Below are 17017 nucleotides of genomic sequence, written 5' to 3'. Positions count from 1 at the left end.
GGTTTCATGCAAGACAGGGAGGGCAGAGTCGGTAGGAAGCCAAGGGAGCAGGAACTGCAGAAGCCTCAAGTCCCTGAGGGTGTTTGGAGATAACTGGTAGGTGTGGTAGGGACAGCAAAATTGAGTGGGAAATGGAGAAAGGAGGAAAGGAAATGAAGGATGTTGAAAGATTTTACAAAACTGAAGCAAACTAAAAGGAAAACTTGTGGGTTCGTGTCTAGACATCCTTGCATCTCTAGTCCTTGAGCAGAAAGGAAGGAAACGGGGAAGAGGGAGGTGCAGTTACAATGCAGGGAGAACCCTGTAATTAAGTCAGGGTGCAGAAAAGGCGGTGACTGCCAAGGGGCTATAAACACGAGCAGCAGTGAATTAGAAACCTTCTCCACGGAGAATATCCCTCCTCCTCCTCCTTGCGGTGAGCTCGAGCCCACCACAAGAAACAAAGAATTTGCTTTCCATTGCACGCATGCAGGGCGTAGTGATTTCGTTTATTTTAGTTCCTACTAGAGGAATGCAATTTGGCTTTGGCGGAAGGTGTGAGCTGATTACTTTGACAGGTTTAATTGCTTTGACCTGAGCAGGCTGAAAGTGAATTTATTTCTCAATGAGCAAAGCACTGGAAGGCGACATGAAAACCTGTCAAAGGAAATGGAAGAGGGCTTAGGAAGTTATCTTTGCAGTAAACAGAATTGATAAACAAGTCAGTGAAAGGGAGCTTATTGACAATACCGGGTATTTGGTGACATTTTTAATAATTTTTGTTCAGTAGGAAAATGGGGTTATCTGTTTGCTTTTTGTAAAGGACAGGCAAAGAATTGCCGTAGCAGCAGAAAAAACAAAATTTAAACTGTAATTCCTTTTCTCCTAGAACACGTCAGTAATGGAGGATCAGAATGAAGATGAGTCTCCAAAGAAAAATACCCTATGGCAGGTAAGACTCATTCTTACAAAGAGAGTTGGTGTCATTCTCCATGTTCCAGCTTCTGGGGACCATCGTAAATAGCTTGCTTCTGCACATTCATCATCAACTTCCATCTGGTTGACTTGGTCATCCTAAAATTAGCTCAGCCTTCAAGAGAAGGATGACAGTGAATGATACTCGACGAATGACTAGATCTTCTCAGGTTTGGGGTGTTTTCACTGACTGCGAAATGGCACATCTGCTTCCAGCTCGAAGGGTCTTTGAGAACGCAGCTCAAGGTCTCGGAGCTGCGTCGGAGAGTTTTGCCACCAGTTTGATTTGGAGAGGTTTGGGAATAATTTCAGAGAGTGATAGTTGCACTCCAGGAGCCCTCTTGGTCTCTTGAAGGACTCAATGAGCCCAGCGTGGGTCTTTGACTCTCTTTATACATTAGTAATAAGCCTTGGCATGTTCTTCTCCAGAATTATTGTTTTTAGCTTTAATTCCCAACATTTAGCTGCTGAACACTATGTAGAGGATGATAATCTGCGTATTCTAGTTACATGTTGACATGGATGCCCCAAACACAGGCATGAACTGCTTTTCAAAAACTGAATAAACCCTTGACATTATGTAATCCTCTGTGTTCATTAATGGGATAAGCAGTTCAACACCTGTGTTAGGGTCTTGAATTTTATGTTCTGATTAGAGAATTGATGCCTCACTTTCTTATATCGCTACTGCAGGAACCTGTAAAACACTTGTGGATGCAAACTGCAATTTGTGGCAGAAACCACTAGTTTAGTGTGGAAACATTTGTTCTAAAAAGAGCAGTTCCCTGCTCTTTGCATGGTGAGAGAAGAGAACAGCTAGAGGTACAAGAAGTCTTTCAGTGCAACAAGGAACTTAAAATTAGGAGCAAGGGCCTTTCATTCATCCTCATCTGTGACAGGTGAAACTTAAATGATGTGATGGCTTTAACAATCTATTTCAAAATGTGTTGATTACTTTTCTGTAGCTTCTCACATTTTCTTCCTCAGTAGAGTTCTGATAAAGAATGTTCATGTTCGTATTGAAATAGTGACTTTGTTTTTTTTCTAAAAATAGATAAGTAATGGAACTTCATCTGTGATTGTCTCAAGAAAAAGACCATCAGAAGGAAATTACGAAAAGGAAAAAGACTTGTGTATTAAATACTTTGACCAGTGGTCTGAATCAGATCAAGTTGAATTTGTGGAACACCTTATTTCACGAATGTGTCACTATCAGCATGGACATATTAACTCTTACTTGAAGCCCATGTTACAACGGGACTTCATCACTGCGTTACCAGGTAATTAATATTTTGCAAGAAGTATTTATATAAATACCAGGTTTCTTATACTTTAGAGTGTATGCCAACTTTTCTTCAGTGTTCTTCAGATTCAGTTTGGGTCTTATAAATAATGTGATGCTTCCAAGTCAAAGAAATGTAGGAGGATGCCTTAAGTTGCTCCCTTCTGTGATTAATTGAATTGGCCACTGGATGCCAGTGTTGTTCCATGCAAAAGCAGCTTGAGCAGCATATTCTGAAGAGGAGTTTGTATTTAAATCGGGTCTGAGTTGCGAAAATTGAATAATTTGTAGGTTTTTTATAGTCCAGTTCCTTTCTTCAATTACGCAGAACCATTTCAGCCTCAGATGACTGTAGATTTGTTGTCAGTACCTGGCATATGAAATCTGTTCTTATACTTACTGTATGCATTTCTTTAAAACATTGTACCAAAGCCTTGGAGCCGTAATAAATAAATGCTGTATGTATAAATATATTTATACATACACTCACACATACACCTTTTAGCTTTTAATTGTCCTTGCAAGAAATATATATATTTTTTCCATTAAGATCAGAATGGATTTGCATCCCTGGGTTCTTTATAATAGATAGCTTGGTCGTTTAACTCTTTGGAAGGTAAATGTATGGACTTGGTTTGCAAAACTGGGCATAAAACAGGTCAAAAAGTTCCTTTTGCACTGCCGGAGCAGCAGCACAGATCCGTACCTGAGGTGAGCGGGTGCCGATAGGAGCCTGGGTAAAAGGCAAACATCCCACCTCGATTTCCCCAGCAGGGAAGCTCACATCCATTCAAGCAATAAAACTTTCCTGTGGGATTAGAAGCTGGTAATTTAGTGGGTGCAGGAATCACTTGCCCCTACAGGCTGCTGCTGTTGCAGGCTCTGAAGCTTTTCTAGGCATTGGTGTCCTCAGATGGTCTCTTGTGTATGGACTTTCCTGGTATCTACTAGCAGAACATTAGATCCCTTTTTTTTTTTTTTTTTTTTTTTTTTTTTTAGTATTGCAGTTGTCTTAGCATTTGGGTTTCTATTCTCTGTAGTACTGCTTTATTCTCACAAAACCTGGAGGAGTTTTAACTTTAGGGGGTGGTGACAGGGTTTCTGCTCCTGTGATTGAGCTGAACCAGGTGCTGGAGATGGAGAGTGAGGAAATGAAGGCAGTGAAGGACACAGGCAGTGATACAGGATCTCATTGGTGCTCTGTTTGCTTAAGAAAAACGCGCAAAAATGAGGGAAGAAGCCATGCAAAGAGGGGAGTTGCCTTTTTCCTAAACCTCACTTTCGTAGAACTTATTTTATAGATGATTTGGCTCCCTTAGCCCCTGCACACAGGATGGGTTCCTAGGTTTGGTGCTGAAATGTGAGATGAAAATTTGATGGGAAATCTTGGAATGGATTTTAATAGCCTGGGCATCAAATCATAAAAAACGAGTCAGTATTTTACAGTAAGCAATACAAAACCAGCCTCTTCTATCGAAAGAGCCGTGTTCTTTAAAAGGTTGCCAGAAAGTAAACACGAAATAAAATCTCAAGTCTCGCATATTTAAATGTAACTTGATATTCCAGTGCACATTCGTTCCTCCTTAAGTTGCAGTAAGGTCAGTAAGTTTCTGTGAAAACTAGCTGAATTTGGGAGACAAAGTGGTAATATTTTTTCCCTACACATTAGGCACAGGGAAAACTGTGTTTGAACATGTAGTGTTTGAGTAACTCCTAAGTAATTTGTTCCCAGGAATTTAATCTGAGCTGCTTGAAATTAATCCCACACCAGGCTAATATTACATTAAAAGATAACAATGTTTTCAAAGTTTCAGCTATCTGAAGAAGTCAAATTCCCCTGTTAAATGAAAATACTCCTTGCTTGCTGCTGTCCCTGCCGATTTTTACACCTGTGAGTACAGGAGAAATGGAAAATGTTTGTGGTATCTGGCTTCCCTTTGCTTCAGTGGAAAAAGTGATAATTATGAGGCACTTCTCTAAGTAGTGGGTAGGATGTTTAGTCTGCAGGGTCTGGCCCTACACACTGGCTTTTCCAGCAACGCTGGAGAAGGAGCAGGGTCTCATTGCAAGAAGAGCTTATGTCCCCTCTTAATCATCTTTTAAGATGCTCACTCTGCTGTTCCTTGCATGGTCTCTTCCAAAGTGTGCCCTTCCCTTTAATGAATTACAGCCCTCACTCTCCAGTTTCTCTCTTTTCCCCTTTGATTAGGGGGGGAAAAAATCCATTTTATATCCGCTTTCTGTGCCAAAGCTCCGAGCTGTGTGCTGTGTCAGGCAAGTAAAGCCCTGCCAGTGCTCTGCTGAAATTCGTTTCTAAAATAAGCAAAGACTGTGCAGTTGCACAATCTAAGCGACTGTTTCATATCTCCTGTTGATTGGTTTTAGGGGGCTGACATCCCACATTTGGGTTTCATTTTCATCCAAAGTGCTATTTACACATTGGGCTTTGAAATCGCGGTGGGTTTTAATTGTTTTAATTTATTATTGAAATTCTACCTGCCCTTCAGCTGGTACCTCAAATCAACCACAGCTGTAATTTTTTACCATTTTCCTATAAAACTGCAAGAGCTGTTGAGGCATGGGAGTCAGGAGTCATGTTCTTTGTTGTTTCTTTGAAAAGCATACTGATAAATGACAGGTGCATTTTATTAAAGAAAACGTGTGATTTTTGGTTCCACTGTCAGAAAATGATGTTAAAATGAACCATTCACCAACTAGAAATGTAAAATGGGTGTTTGTAACTTTGAACTTCCATAGCTTAAATGGGGAGGGAATCCTGCATGGTCTCAGCGTGAAGTGTGATGAGTCCATCTAAAAATTGGTGCTTGGCACCAGTTCCTGCTACGTTAACTAGGGTCATCATTTTCCATTCCCTGTTTTTCATGTGCACGGGGTAAATCCGTGCGTCTTTGCTAGTAGTAAAGAGAGCAGCTTGAAGAGTGGGCAAAGCACTTGAGTGGTTGTGCTCAGTACACAGTGTTCAGGACCAAGAATATTCACAGAAGACCAAATTGCTTTAATAATCCTGGTGTTTCTGACCATTAAATCTATCTTTAACTGTGATCTGTGCAATCAAAACTGTAAAAATTATGTAGCTGCTAATTCACAACTGGTCCTTACAACCCAGTGAAATATTGCTGGCTCATCAGAGGCCGCAGGCGGTGTTGAAGGAGCAGAGCCTGGCCCAAGAGGTGAGTTCTTGGCTTGGTCAGCATAAATTCATTAATGTCCTTGCAGTGAGGGGATGTGGAGGCTGGTTGCTGGTGGCTTTTATTAGAAAAACGTGGTTTAGGTCATGGAAAAATTAACGAGTGTTTGCTGCAAGGATTGCACTGTGAGGAAAAGGGCCCAGGAAGGCCTTAGTTAGCCAAGTGATTGATCAAACGCTGCGCCTTGACCGCCTGGGTTACGTCTCTCCAAGCCGTGTATGATGAAGCTGCATAAAAATCCTCCCGTAGGGTAGGCAGTTACCTCTAAATATTCATGAGAACGGTCCTATCCCATGGGGAACAAAAAGGCTTCCAAAGGAACGTGATTTTCTTCATGCCTTGAGTTCACAAGAGACTCGCCCGTGCTCCATGGCAGCATTTGGCTCTCCACGAAAATCTCTGTGTCTTGGAGAAATTGGTGGCACCGCCTTGGTCCTTCGCATCCAGGCCGCAACCGGAGACCCCCGGGCTGGCAGCCTTCTCCTTTCGACTTAGCAGCACCTTGGCTGACTTGGACTGCTCAAAAATGCCCCGAGAGGCTTTTGAATCCCTTGAAATAGGCTTTTAATGGAGTGTGGTGACTCTCCACTTTTTTTCTACTTAAGGAGTCTCAAAATAGGCATTAAATCAAACTCTTCTGAGGCTCTCTAAGTGACATGTGCCTGGCTGCTCCTACCAAGGGCTTCCAATGCAGCATACGGATTGCTGCTAAGGATGGAATACGCTGCCTGTGCCCTAGCATAAGGAATTACTGCATCTGATGGTGCAGCAGTGTGACAAGTTTTTAACTCGTCGCTGTTGAGCTGTCCTTTTGCCATCTTTGTCATTTCTCTAAGATGACTTTTTCTTAATGACACTCCTACTTGAGGGGCCAGAAGCAGCTTTCAAGCTGGGCCAGGAGCCCAGGGCGTTCTGGATGCCTGTGTGGGAATGTAGCAAGAGGGAGGACACAGGCTTTTGTAGAGCTCAGAGGGGGCTTCACGGTGCCGTTTTGTAATTAACTCCGTTATTGGCAAGACTGCAGCTCATCAGAGCTCCTCTTTTTTGCAGGGAGAGGATCATCATTTTGGTTATTGCCAGGAGATGGCAGTAACAGATAGAAGTTTTCCATGTGTGTCTGGACAGAAGGTTGTGCAGGAGCCGTGTTTGAACATCCTTGGTGCTTTCCCCTTGGGAGCTGCTGCTTTGTGCCCAAAACATTCAGCTTTTGCATTTCAAAGTTTGTCCAGGGCTACGAGCAGGATATTTGAGACACGTTCCCGTGCAGCCTGGCTTTGTCCTGTGAGCTTCCTTTTCAAGTATCTGGTTGAAATATCAAGTTCCAGTTTTCCAGTTGGCCTAAATGTTTTTTGTTTGTTTGTTTTTTAAGGCAATTATAGTGCGAACAGGTCCCCAGTCTAACAATGCTGCTGTAGGTGTGTGCTAATTATTTTACTAGGCTGGAACCCTAAAGCAGAATTTTACCCCTCCCAGGTTTTCTGTGAGAAAAGCCTCCTTTGGGTACCCATCTCTGGGCTGTGCAAGCTCCAGGCTAGTGGTCGTTCCCTTCGGCTCAAGTCTTAGCAATATTTTTTGCATCACAATATTAAACTCTTAATAATTTCTGGCTCTGCTGATTTAATTGCAGCCTGCTCCTTTATTAACATCTGTTTCCTTCTTGCTGCTTCCAAACTCTGCAGTGATTCATTTTTGTATTTAACTGCCGAGCTTGAAATGTAGCAACTTGATAGTGATTGAACTAAATGATCAGTTAGCTCATTTCTTATACAATATATGGTCCCATCATTACCTCATAATTTGAGTAAATGTCCCGCTAGGAAGTATGTGTGTATATGTGTTATCTACCCGTCTCTTGATTTTCTCTAGCCCTGACCTAGAGCAGACATGTGCTGGGAGGACACTAAAAGCACTGGCGTAGTCGGAAGGCGTAGGAGGGTGCTGCAGGCACAGAAAATGGCTTTTGAAAGAAAAATGGTGCTGCAAAATGGGAGCCTTAAACACTTCTTAATTGAGGCAGGAGCCTGGTGGGCTGCTGTATTAATGTAACGTTTGCAAGAGTGTTTTTTAATTGCAGTCACACATCACACCCGTAGCTTCAAAACCAGAGAGATGCTTAGTCAGCAACCTGCTCCCTTTCATCTAGAGGCCGCCTCCACTTTGCTCAGTGACTTAGTCTTCTTGATACTGTGTGCCTCTAAAATGGCACTGGGATTCGTTTCCTAGAAAACCTGGAACTCTTCCAGGTCATATCACAGCTTAATAACATAGCAAAGGTTTGTTCCTCTTTTTTTTTTTTTAAATAAATGTATCCTAAGCAAATATTTAGAAAAGTATGGTTGATAGCCCCTAGGAGGAGTGGGAGATGCAGCCTACAAGGCCTACATTAGGTACTGATATTTTTTTCAAACAAACATAGGAGACCCAACCTCCAGTTACTTGAATCTTTATGTATATATATTTGTTGTTTCCATTTGACTGCTTCTTAGCAGCTTTCCACAATATTAAAACTTTTTTTAGACTTCTCTGAAATCTGTAGAAAAAATGAAGAAATGCTCTTTGGATGCATGATTTGATATCTTTTCCATTGTGGTTCGTGTTCCAAGGGCCCTGCCTGATCTAGCGCTCACTTTGTTGGAGGACCATATGAGCACATCATTCGTTTTGGAAAAATGAATAGTAGTTTCTTTGTATTTTTTTCCAGTTCTATTTGAAGTCCTAGGCTGACATGAGATGGAATGGAAAATTTACAATTTCATCATCCTCTACTTTTTTTTTTTTAAATGCGTGACTAATTGGCATCCAGGAATTACTCCAGTTATTCTAGATTTCTGCTTTAGAGGAGTTTTGGGGAAGGTCTTTTGAAATAAGTAACAAACCGACTTTGATTTCTCATCTGACTGGTGGCATTTCGGCAGGAATGTGAACAGGAAAAGTCCAATTGCTCTTTTAAATCTAATGCAAATACACCAAGTGGTTTCCCCCTGTGTACCTTTCCTCAGCTCGAGTCACATTTGTTTATCTAGCACTCTCTGCATGAGATAACATCTAACAAAGCCACAAGCAAATGCATGCTGCGTTTGCAAAAGAAATTTAATGCCTGGCTATGTGTGTCTGGTGGTAGTTTATTGGATCCATCAGCTTCACTGATGTCCTTCGCTCCACCAGCTTAAATTCCTATTGCTGTTGGATAAGTGCTAACAGACAACTGTGCGATAGCCCCGGAGCCACGGGCTGGATCCTCAGTGTTGGTTCCTTGGAGCAGCTGTTGGAGTTGAGTGCGTACGTTGTGTGAATCTGACCACACTGTGGTACGGAGAAACTACCAAGTTAAGAAGCTGCCTCTGGTAGTTGGGATCCTTGAGATGAAAAGTCTATTAATAGTTGTTGCTCGTTGGCCTTATTCTGCAGCCTCAGTTAGTGTGAGCTGTCCCCATAGATATCCAAGTAACTGAACTCAAAAGTTGGGACACTAGAGTAGAAGACAACTGAGCTTCTTGGTAATGATTCCTGACAGCTTTTACTGCCAGAGGGCTTTTATTTGGGGTAATGTTGCTTTGCTTGATTTTTGTTTTGCTGCATTCTGACCTGGATGAAGGCACAGAGTGCTCCCTCAGCAAGTTTGCTGATGATACCAAACTGGGAGGAGTAGCTGATACCCCAGAAGGCGGCGCTGCCATCCAGAGGGACCTGGGCAGACTGGACAACTGGGCGGTGAAATTCAACAAGGCCAAGTGCAAGGTCCTACACCTGGAGAGAAATAACCCCAGACACCCTGCTGGATGCCACCCTGTGCCACCTGCTCTAGGTGTCCCTGCTGGAGCAGGGGGGTTGGACAAGATGATCTCTAGAGGTCCCTTCCAACCTCAACCATTCTGTGATTCTGTGTGATTCTGTGACACCAGCATAGGCTGGGGACTGACCTTCTGGAGAGCAGCTCTGCAGAGAGGGACCTGGGTGGCATGGTGGGCAAGTTGACCATGAGGCAGCAGTTGCCCTCGTGGCCAAGAAGGCCAATGGGACCCTGGGGTGCATTAAGAAGAACGTCTCCAGCAGGTCGAGGGAGGGGATCCTGCCCCTCTACTCAGCCCTGGTGAGGCCGCATCTGGAGTATTGTGTCCAGTTCTGGGCTCCACAGTACAAGAGGGATGTGGAGCTGCTGGAGAGAGTCCAGCGCAGGGCCACAAGGATGATCAGGGGCCTGGAACATCTGCCCTATGAGGAGAGGCTGAGGGACCTGGGCCTGTTCAGCCTGGAGAAGAGAAGGCTGAGAGGGGACCTGAGCAGTGTCTGTAAGTACCTCAAGGGAGGTAGTGAGGAGGATGGTGCTGGCCTCTTTTCAGTGGTGGCCACCGACAGAACTAGAGGAAATGGCCACAAACTGAAGCACCAAAAGTTCCACAGGAACTTAAGGAAAAATTTCTTAACAGTGAGGGTGCCAGATCACTGGAACAGGCTGCCCAGAGAGGTTGTGGAGTCTCCTTCTCTGGAGATCTTCGAAACTCGCTTGGACGCAGTCCTGTGCCACATGCTCTAGGTGACCCTGCGTGTGCAGGGGGTTGGACTAGATGACCTCTAGAGGTGCCTTCCAACCTTAAGCATTCTATGATTCTACATTGCTAAACTCTTTGACACAGGAAGCTGAAGGTTATCGCATCAACAGTGCTTGATATCAAGTCAATCTTTCACCTCACGGCTTTCCATGCAGAGGCCATCAGGGTGGAAGTGCAGCAGCAGATAAAGAAAAGATGCTAAGAAAATATCTAATGAGTATGACTATTTCAAATACACTGGGCAATCTTTACCAGTTTTATTTTTCACTAGTTTATAGTGTAGAAGCTGGGTTGTCACCTCTCGGAGAGAATTATCTGAATCTGAATTATTTCCAGGATAAGTCATTGAGTAGTTTCCCTAAGGATGGGATATAGTGCCAGTAAACTGTGAATCACCATAATGCTCTTGGGTATTAAAGCAGTGTTCGGGGTTACTGACTTAATTTCCACCTCATCCTCACTGGTTTCCCCAGCTCACAAGGGTTTGCACCACGTGGTCTCTCCACCAGATTTCTGAACCAAATTCAGGACTGGATTGGGCATGTGTAGATAACAGAAAGGGTTTGAATGGGAAGCATATCCCTTGCTTTGATGCAAGAAAGATTTTTCAGAATCTGTGCTACTGCTCCTTCTACTGAGGGGTTCCTTATTCCTGAGGAGCCCTGTCCTCTGCTCCGTTGACTTCACCTAAATTCTTAGAGTTATTAAATACAAAGGAGTAGTAAAATAATCACCATTTTAGCATTGTATTACTGCTCCATGGTAACGCATGTATTTGAAGAAGATGTTCTTTTTGGGCCGCGTTACTCAGGACATTGGGTGCTCCAGGAGCCTAGCAGCAAAACTGCTCCTCAGTCTGTGGTGAACCTTGTTTTACGCTCCCTCGCTGTCTGGGCAGCACGCAGACCGTGCTGGGAAAGAACAGATATTTCAAGGTAGCTTTTTAGAGTAGTTGGTAACTAAAACTGCTACTATCTCCACATGATAATGTGATTATCCGGTGGTTCCAATGCCTTAAAGCTTCGTTGTCCTTCCCTGAATGTCCTGTGAAACCCAGAGGAGGGTGGTAGTTTGCTGTAAAGGGCCTGACGCTTTCGTTGCCTTTCCTCCTTTGCAGAGCAAGGCTTAGATCACATAGCAGAAAACATCCTTTCCTATCTCGACGCCAGATCGCTGTGTGCAGCAGAGCTGGTGTGTAAGGAATGGCAGAGGGTCATCTCGGAGGGAATGCTGTGGAAAAAGCTCATCGAGCGCATGGTACGCACGGACCCGCTGTGGAAAGGCCTCTCGGAGCGACGGGGATGGTGAGTACCTGGATGACGTCCGATAGTCCGAGGGCTATCACAGCCCTCTCCATGGCCCGTTTCTGTAAGAGCAGCTTCTGCCAAGCAGTAATTTTACAGCACGTTAGTATCAACAGGAGCCTTCTATTGCGCGCGTGTGCGGGGGCAGCCACCTGCTCTCTCCTGCTCAAACCTTTCTGCATCATTTGTGAGATGACCAACTGGGTTCCAGACACCTCTCCTGTACAGAAAGCTTTGAACGGTTGTAATAACTTGTTTTTCCACTCTTTGCAAGTATCTGAGGGCACAAGGTAGCAGCTCTACGAAGCTGTAGCAGCTTGCTTGTCTGTGCTCTCTAGTGGTGCACCTGAGAAAATGCAAGGCCTGTTATAAAGAGCTGTGCAAGAGCAGGACACCCTGCTGGCAAAAAACCTTACGAGGCAGGAAACCCCAATTCAGAAAACCATAAAGAAAATACCTGTTTTCTTTCCAGTCATGAACATTTTAAATACAGCTGTCAAATTGTAAAATCTAAAGGGTTAAAATTTCAATGCTAAGCACTATTACAAGTGTTCTGTGAAAATGTGTTGCACGTTTTGGTTCACTGCATCGTTTAAATCCCTTTAGCGTTCCTGCATTCCCTGTACTAAACTGAAACATGTATTTCTGGTTCTTTCTAGGGATCAGTACCTGTTTAAAAACAGACCAACAGATGGCCCCCCAAATTCATTTTACAGGTCCTTATACCCAAAGATAATACAGGATATAGAGGTACGTTTTCTGATGTATAATATCTGCAACAGGAACCATGTTTTACGCTCTTAATGTCTCAAACATGTTGATATTAAAGCAAAGAAGTAAATTACATATATTTATATCACAGCTAGTGCTGTGAGTTCTGGCTCTCCAAAAACTGTTTAAAAAAAAAAAAAAAAAAAAAACTTGTTGCCACAGCGTGTGTGTTAATGGGTTACTTCAGTTTAATAGGTATTAATACAACCTTTTTCACTTATCACTTAAAGATTTTGGAATTCTTTGGAAGCATGGATTTTAGTATCAATCATTCAAACTTTACTGGTTAAGTTACTTATGTTAAACCTGTAATCATCTCAAATGTAGCTTTCTTTGGTGTATGGGATTCTTTTTGTCTGTTTGTTTGTTTTCTCCTTACAGTGATTTTGATGACAAAATATTATCGGTCCTATCATGATAAACCCTTCAAGGCTTTCAGTGGTCAAGAGACCAGAAAGATGATGATTATTTCCTTTGAGTTTTTTTTCCTTATCTTGGGCTAGGCTTACTTACACTTTTAACATATTTCTGATAGATCAGAATTATCTTGGTATTCTGCCTACTGGCAGAAAAAATAAGTCTTGCTCAGTTTGCTGCCTACCCACGGCAAAAGTCTAAATTTTACCATGGATTGCAATGCACTTATTTCAACCATGTGATGGACATAAAATAACTGATCTGAAAATTGTTAGAGGGGAAACACATGTTTTGTTGTTTAAGGCAGATGTGAACAAACGGAGTCATTCTGCTATGGCAGATGTGAGTTTGTGTTGCTTGGCACTCAATAAGCCACATTATTCAGAATTTCAACCTATCTGTAAAATGTAACTGCTGCCAAATATAATCTGTTTTTTGAATATTATTTTTATAAACCCTGCTGCATAATTTTTGAATATTTATATTTATAGTGCTAACTAAGGCAAAATAAAGCCAATCTGGATCTTTATTTGTGAGCTGAATGTTACAAGTTTTATTATTCGAAGTCAAACATGCACTGTCTAAGGAATCATAGAGTGCCTTGGGATGCTTCAGTGCCTGCTGCAGTAATGGGAATTCTCAATGTGTATTTTCTTGCTTTGCACAAAATTTCAGCCTTGTATAGTAAAGAAAATGGGCAAAAGGCAGTGTGGAAAGGTGGTAAAATAGTGAAGTTGTTTAATGTTATTATATTCCAGGTTTTCATATTTATTCTTCTAAAAAGTGCAAATGGACCAATTCTCTACAATGTTCTCGTTACTAGAGGTAGAATATTGCTCAGGTGTTTTTGAGGGCTTTTACCCTTTGAACTTTTACAGTTTTCTACTTAATATTTTAATTCTGGTTGTAGGTATACTAATAAGTTGCACAGTTGTGAAGCTCTTGAAGCAGATGGTTTGTACTAGTAAGAAATAAGTAGGAAAGAAGAAAGGAATCTCATGTTTGAGTCACTACCACCACTAATATTGATATTAGAAGTAAAAATACTCAGCCTTTGTAAACAACTGTAGGGAGCAGGGAAAAGGTGCCACTGAAAATATATCCTGGTAATGAATGTGTTTCTTAAAAAACTGAACTTCATTAAAATAACAGTAAATACTTTAAGCCCTCACATTAAGAGAATTCTTTTGCATTCCATCACATGAACACTAAGGGCTCACATATGCAAAACTTGGAAAACGTGTCAGTGTTGAGAAGTCAAAAAATCAGATTTATACTATTCTTTTGAATCCTAACTTCCTTTCTGAGTTTTCTACTCATAACTTTTCCTCTTGCATTATCTTTGTTTGGGGGGTGATGTGATAAGAGTAAAAAACACAGGGTTCATTTCATGCCAAGGTATGACTGATGTGGGAATGGTAGAAATTGTATGCAAGACGTGACATACTAATGTTATAAATATTGAATAATTAGCATGGGAAAAGAGCTGTCTTTTCTGGGTATATGAAGAAAAAGCTGTTACCATAGTTACTGCTGTTTCCAAAATGCCTGAAAATGCAGCCAGTTCTGTATCATTTCTGTAATTACTAAATTGCTTGTGTCTTTAACTTAAATATTACTGGTATATACAGGAGGCTCAGCCTGGAGGGAGGCAAGCATGCAAAAGCAGAATTAGGGACAATTCTGGGATAATCTCCATTACTGCTCTTCTTTATGTATCTGTAAATGTATGAAAAACCTTTGGTGTTTGCTGGCTGCCCATCATTTGAGGCAAAATCTAAAGAATTGGCAACTCCCCTCAAAGCTGCACGTGGCCCGTGGGTACCTTTCCAAAGAGCCCCAGCTGGCGGCCGCGGGATCTTGCCTCCGCGTTTCACTTGACCAAAAATAAGCGGGAGCCTCTGTTTGCCCGCGGGCAGGAAACAGAGGTGTCTTTGTCCGGCCTTGCAGCGTTCGGAGGCTCCGTGTGGGAACGCGCGGCCGCTTCCCGAGGCGGCAGCGCTGGGTTCGCACAGGCCGCGCGTTGCCGCCTCACGCGGCTCTGAGGCCGCCGCGCGCCAGCGGGCTGGGCTCCGCCAGAGCCTGCGGCACCCGCGGTGCCAACCGCGACAGGGGTGGGTGGCTTTGCTAGGGGTTAAGAGCACAGTAATTCTTCCGCTTCTAAAAGACTCCTATAGTTTTTCCACAAAACTTTATCCTTTAAGGCATTTTTCATGGGCCGGTTCCCTAGAGGGCTACTAAAGGAAGTAATTAGTGCTTTTTAAAAATGCAGGTAGGAGAGTGATAACAACAACAGAGCTCAGCTGTAAGATTTGGAACATTTCTTAAAAACAAAATAACTGTAGCCGTCACTTTTTCCCCTATGGTCCTCAGGTTTCTACTTTTTTCCATTTCTTAGTTTTTTCATAGCAATGTTAGAAACTCTGATTTAAGACTGGCATTTTAGCTGTGTTGAAGAATTTCTCAGAACTGCAAAATGTTTTTTTTCCTTCAAATATTTGGCTGGGCCTTCAATGAGATCTTCCTGTTTCTGTCCCTGGTCAGAATTTAGGGAGCTAGTGATGAGCAAAGGTAGAGAGTTCACTCCCAAGCAAAGCTACCACATTAGCATTTACATAAAAATAGTTTTACAAGATGATTATCTTGTATGTGAACGGCATGATTTTCTTAATACAGTAAAATATATTTAATGGCAAATCTTGTAATTCCGTATCTTGTAATATCTGTGCAAGATGGGGATTAGCCAAATGCTGCTGAACTGTTTCTAGCAACTGAAGTAGAGTAACAATTTACCACGGTGGGTACTGATTTGAGTTGAGAGTAGAGATAAGTTCCAAGGAGAACGTGGCCTCTCTCCTTGCTTGGCTGACAGCATTTGAAAAGGAATCCAAGTTAACACATGGAAGGAAAAGTAAGGAATGCGAAATAGCTCACCTGAATTCTTCCTCTTAGGTCCTCTGAGCCTTTGGGGTCAGCAGTTTGTGTGACCACCGTGTTAGCTGCAAGGTAATGTAGGCTGCAAACTCTGAAAGTTTAGTAGTGCCAATATCTGCTTGTTTCATGCCAAGGACATGCAGTAACCTAATGTCACTTCTGAAGTCATTAGGTTTAAAAACAAGAGGACATTTAGAGATCTGAAACCAAATTCTTGGAAAGAGATAGTTACACCCCATCTCTACTGTGAGATCAAGAATTTAATTAGGTTTCACTTCATAAGAGGTGGTGCAGTAGTTTTAAATGCCTCCAAGTTGGATATTGAATTGCCAAGCTGCTTAAGGAGCCCTTCTAGAGAGAAAACTTTGTTTGGGGCTTATCCTAGAAAGCTGACCCTGGGTTTATGAGGCTTGTTTATGGAGGTAACACGCCTGGTCCATGGTGTGTCTGGATGAGGTCCCAAAACACTGCAGGGAAGGTCAACTGGCTTAAGTGGATCATGTTAGTCGGCAGATTGCCAAAATGGGAAGTTTAATAGCATTGATTCCAGAACCCCAAGTCCCTGGATTTTTTCCATATTATTTATGACTCTTGGCCAACTGTTTGGTTTTCCCCTGCAGAATTAGCACAAATATCTCCTTCTTGTGATGAGCTGAGGAGACGTAACTGTTCCTTATCTTCAGGTCCGTGGAAAGTGTTCTCATCTTGTTTCCACGGAGCCTAAGGTCCACTTGATTAAGAGGAGAATTATAATGTAATTTTGCTAGAGAGTTGAGGGAAGAACAGTTCCGGGCCAGTGAATCCGTTCTCCTCAATGTTGAGAAGGTCACATTTTATAACTAGAAGTGGACTTGAAAATCTTGGTTGTAAAAGTAAGGGGGAAAAAATCTTGGATATAATAAGAGAGGGCGAAAAGTCATCCCTTACTCCAAGGCGTTTCTGCCTTTGGGAGATCTTTAATCTAATGTGTAGCTTGTAAGAAATTGTATTTGTTTAGTAGTGTCTTAGTTATGAAGCTTGGGAACTCGTGTGTGTGGGGCTGTGGGGGAGATCAGGTCGACAGGATGTGCCAAGAAGGGTTTCTCTTTTCAACCACACATTGAAGTCTACAGGCTAACACTTTTCAGAAGTTTCTTCTTAAAAATGAAGCTGGCCAGTGGAAGGAGGCTTTTGAGTGGTAGAGACCACGTCGTGGAGACCAAGTAGTGCACAACTAGGATTTTGGCACCCATGTCTGCAAGGGGAGACAGCAGCTTTCAGATCACTTGAGCATGGCAGATCCTTGGCTTGGCCTTATAGTCCCTTTGCCCATGTCACAAGTGCTTTCTAAAGGCAGGCAAACCAAACCTGCAAACCAAACCTGCCTTTCTTCTGCAGATTTGCAAGAGGCATTTACTGTTCCTGTGCAAGTACGTAGCGTGCCCCAGCGCTATGATAGAGGCTTGCAAGTACCTATTTAAGTGCAGCTTTAACTCCATACATTTATGGCATCGTGCATAAAGTTATTTATTGACTCAAATGGAAACTAAAATGGACAATTTTGGACTTTGATAGCACTGTTCTTGGTCAGGTGTTTGGTTTATTACAGGTGCACAT

The 17017-nt window shown here is 42.6% G+C and overlaps 1 protein-coding gene across 4 annotated transcripts in view; it reads left to right on the top strand.

Moving 5' to 3' along the window:
* The window catches only part of FBXW11 (F-box and WD repeat domain containing 11), a 62158-nt gene that overhangs the window by 29246 nt on the left and 15895 nt on the right, over positions 1–17017 (top strand). For all 4 annotated transcript variants that reach the window (XM_088522645.1, XM_088522643.1, XM_088522644.1 and 1 more), the window contains 4 exons: positions 869–931; positions 2009–2234; positions 11113–11299; positions 11959–12049. In XM_088522645.1, the coding sequence (XP_088378771.1) occupies positions 881–931; positions 2009–2234; positions 11113–11299; positions 11959–12049 (555 nt within the window). In that variant the 5' untranslated portion in view covers positions 869–880. The remainder of the gene's footprint in view (positions 1–868; positions 932–2008; positions 2235–11112; positions 11300–11958; positions 12050–17017) is intronic.

Source organism: Tinamus guttatus, unplaced genomic scaffold (assembly GCF_059628265.1).
Source record: "Tinamus guttatus ecotype Peru unplaced genomic scaffold, ASM5962826v1 Tinamus_guttatus_pri_ptg000155l, whole genome shotgun sequence".
Taxonomy (NCBI): Eukaryota; Metazoa; Chordata; class Aves; order Tinamiformes; family Tinamidae; genus Tinamus; species Tinamus guttatus.
Note: the sequence above shows the minus strand (reverse complement) of the source record. Positions and strands in the feature narration are given on the sequence as shown.